General features: G+C 48.3%; 1 protein-coding gene across 1 annotated transcript in view; it reads left to right on the top strand.

Annotated features, from left to right (window-relative positions):
* gstt2 (glutathione S-transferase theta 2) overlaps positions 1-4,143 on the top strand; it is a 9,975-nt gene extending 5,832 nt beyond the window's left edge. Inside the window, exons 4-5 of the mRNA XM_078285002.1 lie at positions 1,954-2,130; positions 2,706-4,143. Of these exons, the coding sequence (XP_078141128.1) occupies positions 1,954-2,130; positions 2,706-2,852 (324 nt within the window). The 3' untranslated portion in view covers positions 2,853-4,143. The remainder of the gene's footprint in view (positions 1-1,953; positions 2,131-2,705) is intronic.
* The last annotated feature ends 547 nt before the right edge of the window (positions 4,144-4,690 follow it).

A 4,690-nucleotide genomic window follows, 5' to 3' on the forward strand; every position in this document is an offset into this window, starting at 1 on the left:
CTCTACCTGTCTCTCTGCCTGTCTCTCTCTCTGTCTGTCTCTCTCTACCTGTCTCTCTGCCTGTCTCTCTCTCTCTCTGCCTGTCTCTCTACCTGTCTCTCTGCCTGTCTCTCTCTCTCTACCTGTCTCTCTACCTGTCTCTCTGCCTGTCTCTCTCTCTCTCTACCTGTCTCTCTACCTGTCTCTCTGCCTGTTTCTCTGTCTCTCTCTCTCTCTGCCTGTCTCTCTCTCTCTCTACCTGTCTCTCTGCCTGTCTCTCTCTCTCTACCTGTCTCTCTACCTGTCTCTCTGCCTGTCTCTCTGTCTCTCTCTCTCTCTGCCTGTCTCTCTCTCTCTACCTGTCTCTCTGCCTGTCTCTCTCTCTCTCTACCTGTCTCTCTGCCTGTCTCTCTACCTGTCTCTCTCTCTCTACCTGTCTCTCTACCTGTCTCTCTGCCTGTCTCTCTGCCTGTCTCTCTCTCTCTCTCTACCTGTCTCTCTCTCTCTCTACCTGTCTCTCTACCTGTCTCTCTCTCTCTACCTGTCTCTCTACCTGTCTCTCTACCTGTCTCTCTGCCTGTCTCTCTGCCTGTCTCTCTCTCTCTCTACCTGTCTCTCTCTCTCTCTACCTGTCTCTCTACCTGTCTCTCTCTCTCTACCTGTCTCTCTACCTGTCTCTCTGCCTGTCTCTCTCTCTCTCTACCTGTCTCTCTCTCTCTCTACCTGTCTCTCTACCTGTCTCTCTCTCTCTACCTGTCTCTCTCTCTCTCTACCTGTCTCTCTGCCTGTCTCTCTCTCTGCCTGTCTCTCTCTCTCTCTGCCTGTCTCTCTACCTGTTTCTCTGCCTGTCTCTCTCTCTCTACCTGTCTCTCTGCCTGTCTCTCTCTCTCTACCTGTCTCTCTACCTGTCTCTCTGCCTGTCTCTCTCTCTCTACCTGTCTCTCTACCTGTCTCTCTGCCTGTCTCTCTCTCTGTCTGTCTCTCTCTACCTGTTTCTCTGCCTGTCTCTCTCTCTCTCTGCCTGTCTCTCTACCTGTCTCTCTGCCTGTCTCTCTCTCTCTACCTGTCTCTCTACCTGTCTCTCTGCCTGTCTCTCTCTCTCTCTACCTGTCTCTCTACCTGTCTCTCTGCCTGTTTCTCTGTCTCTCTCTCTCTCTGCCTGTCTCTCTCTCTCTCTACCTGTCTCTCTGCCTGTCTCTCTCTCTCTACCTGTCTCTCTGCCTGTCTCTCTGTCTCTCTCTCTCTCTGCCTGTCTCTCTCTCTCTACCTGTCTCTCTGCCTGTCTCTCTCTCTCTCTACCTGTCTCTCTGCCTGTCTCTCTACCTGTCTGTCTCTCTCTACCTGTCTCTCTACCTGTCTCTCTGCCTGTCTCTCTGCCTGTCTCTCTCTCTCTCTACCTGTCTCTCTCTCTCTCTACCTGTCTCTCTACCTGTCTCTCTGCCTGTCTCTCTCTCTCTCTGCCTGTCTCTCTCTCTCTACCTGTCTCTCTGCCTGTCTCTCTCTCTCTCTACCTGTCTCTCTACCTGTCTCTCTACCTGTCTCTCTACCTGTCTCTCTCTCTCTACCTGTCTCTCTACCTGTCTCTCTGCCTGTCTCTCTGCCTGTCTCTCTCTCTCTCTACCTGTCTCTCTCTCTCTCTACCTGTCTCTCTACCTGTCTCTCTGCCTGTCTCTCTCTCTCTCTGCCTGTCTCTCTCTCTCTACCTGTCTCTCTGCCTGTCTCTCTCTCTCTCTACCTGTCTCTCTGCCTGTCTCTCTACCTGTCTCTCTACCTGTCTCTCTACCTGTCTCTCTCTCTCTACCTGTCTCTCTACCTGTCTCTCTACCTGTCTCTCTCTACCTGTCTCTCTACCTGTCTCTCTACCTGTCTCTCTCTACCTGTCTCTCTACCTGTCTCTCTACCTGTCTCTCTGCCTGTCTCTCTCTCTACCTGTCTCTCTACCTGTCTCTCTCTCTCTGCCTGTCTGCCTGTCAGGTCCTGGTTCCCCGTCTGTCTGGTTCTCCGGTGGATCAGGACAAAGTGGGCGGAGCTCTGTCTGAACTGGGCGGGACTCTGGACAAACTGGAGTCCATGTTCCTGCGCAGGCAGCCGTTCCTCTGCGGCGATGACATCACTGTGGCCGACCTGCTGGCCGTCTGCGAGCTCATGCAGGTCAGAGGTCAGAGGTCACGACCCCAGAACCTGAATAGATAGAACGGTTCTTCTGCTGTCATGCTAATTTAGCTTTAGTTCAGCATGGAATGGTGACTATGTTTTAAGTGTTAGTTGCTATGGAGACACAGTCTGACATTAAGGTGTAAAGTCTGTCACTGTGAGAACTGAGTGAGTCTGTTAGCAAACTGTCACAACTCAACTGGAAGCTAACGTTAGCGACGAGGCTAACGTAGCTTCATCACAGACTGGACTCTCTCTCTAGCTCTGCTAGTCAACATTAGCATGTTAGCTAACCAGCTGGTTAGCATCATCAACTTAACTTCATATACTGTAGCTCCTTAAATGCTATAAGCTAACGTAGCTCAGGCTTCCTTTAGTGGAGAAAATCATTCGCTAACTTCAAACAGCTAACAGACATCAGCAGAAACAGAACTGAACTGGAATCAGTTCTGACTGACCAGACTGATCAGGACTGACCGTTCTATCCATTCCAGTTCTGTGCAGTGAACCAGTCCGTCCTGTAGAGTGTGTGTGTGTTGTGTGCTGACTGTCCCCCCCCCCCCCCCCCCCAGCCCCTCGCCGGCGGTCGGGACGTTCTCCAGGATCGGCCTCAGCTGCAGCGCTGGAAGAGCCGCGTCCAATCAGCTGTGGGCGAGTCGTTTGACCACGCCCACTCCGTGCTGTACGGCGTCCGCGACCGCAACAAAGCCAAGCTGTGATGTCGCCGCGCCGCCGGCCAATCACAGCAGGACTGAGGTGTGATGTCATACGGAGAGGACGGCTCTGAACAGGAGAAACCAGTTTCACTGTGGACTCTGTTTTACTTTCTGTTTGTTTCCAACAGGTCAGAGGTCAGAGGTCAGGAGGTCAGAGGTCACAGACAGTTCACCTTATTACCAGACGATAAATGAAACCAGTAGTCAGTAGTTTTATTGTGAAATTCTGTCTGGAAGGTTTTGTGTTTTATTCATTTCTAACACGAAAACCGTTTAATATTTTACTATTAATTATCATTTTCTATTAATTGATTGAGGATTGTTACATAAATTTCAGTAAATATTTTATTAACAATAACACAAATTAAACTGTAATTGTTGCTGGGATCCATGTTGATTCCTCACAGCAGAGATGAATTTCCTGCCTGGACAGGAAGCAGACGTTCCACACAGAACGCTTCAGATCGCTTCAGACCGCTTCAGAACGCTTCAGAACGCTTCAGAACACTTCAGAACACTTCAGACCGCTTCAGAATGCTTCAGAACGCTTCAGACCGCTTCAGAACGCTTCAGACCGCTTCAGAACGCTTCAGAACGCTTCAGACCGCTTCAGACCGCTTCAGACCGCTTCAGAACGCTTCAGAACGCTTCAGACCGCTTCAGAATGCTTCAGAACGCTTCAGACCGCTTCAGACCGCTTCAGACCGCTTCAGAACGCTTCAGAACGCTTCAGAATGCTTCAGAACGCTTCAGAACCAGGATCGACGGAACAAATCAGCTGTCAGGTGAAAACCTGAAAACATCAAACTGACAGAAGAGAAGCGGGACCAGGAGCATCAGTCAGCTGGTTTTCACCTGACAGCAGTGAGAGGCTGAGTGAAGTCAGCTGCTCCTCTGATTGGCTGTGATGATGTTTACCTGTCACCTGACCTCTGACCTCCTGGCTGTTTGAACAGAAACAGAGTGAATCTGGTTTCTCAGACCGGCAGCAGCTGAACCAGGTGTGAAGTTTCCAGCAGCGGACCTGATTGAGAGCAGCGTCTGTCTGTCCTCTCCTGCTCGCTGCTCTGTGCCTTAGCATCATGATCATGTGACTGAAACTGATGTAGTTTGAGTTTAACATGATCAGCTGATCAGAATGAGATGAGAAATCAAGTGTCAATCAAGTTGAAGATGATTCATGTTGAAGATTGATCTGAATCAAAGCTGAAGTGAAAACTGTTGGAACACTAATCAATAACCAATCTGATCAGTTTGAACTGCTGCTGCTGTTTGTGATGAACGTGATGTCACTCTGATGTCATAAAAAGATGAACAAACCAATGAAAAATAGTTGATAATAAAATGTTGTAAAAATATTTAAGCCACAGGATACTTCTTACTGTCAGAGTGTTTTCTGTCTCTGTAACACAACACTTCACTTCAGTCCACTAGTTAATGTTTAATTATCCAGTTAATCACTAGTTAATGTTTAATTATCCAGTTAATCACTAGTTAATGTTTAATTATCCAGTTAATCATTAACTAACTGATGCTTCAGTCGCTGCCTCAGTATGAAGAGATATGATTAGTGATTCAGCATTGATCAAAGACTCAGGAACAACCTGACAGTTTCATTTATCATGATGTCACAGGTTATGGATCCATGAGCTGAAGCTGCTGATTACAAAGCTCAACAGTCTCCATGTGAATATTAATTAATGCTTACTTATTGTTACTTAACCTTTACATAATACTGTGAGCCGCTGCCGTGAAGTACAGATCGATACTGCAACAAGGAAGTGGAGTCATCCGTCTCCATGGTAACACATGATTAATGAGGGAATAAACCAATGAAAAAC

Source organism: Centroberyx gerrardi, chromosome 8 (genome assembly GCF_048128805.1).
Source record: "Centroberyx gerrardi isolate f3 chromosome 8, fCenGer3.hap1.cur.20231027, whole genome shotgun sequence".
Taxonomy (NCBI): Eukaryota; Metazoa; Chordata; class Actinopteri; order Beryciformes; family Berycidae; genus Centroberyx; species Centroberyx gerrardi.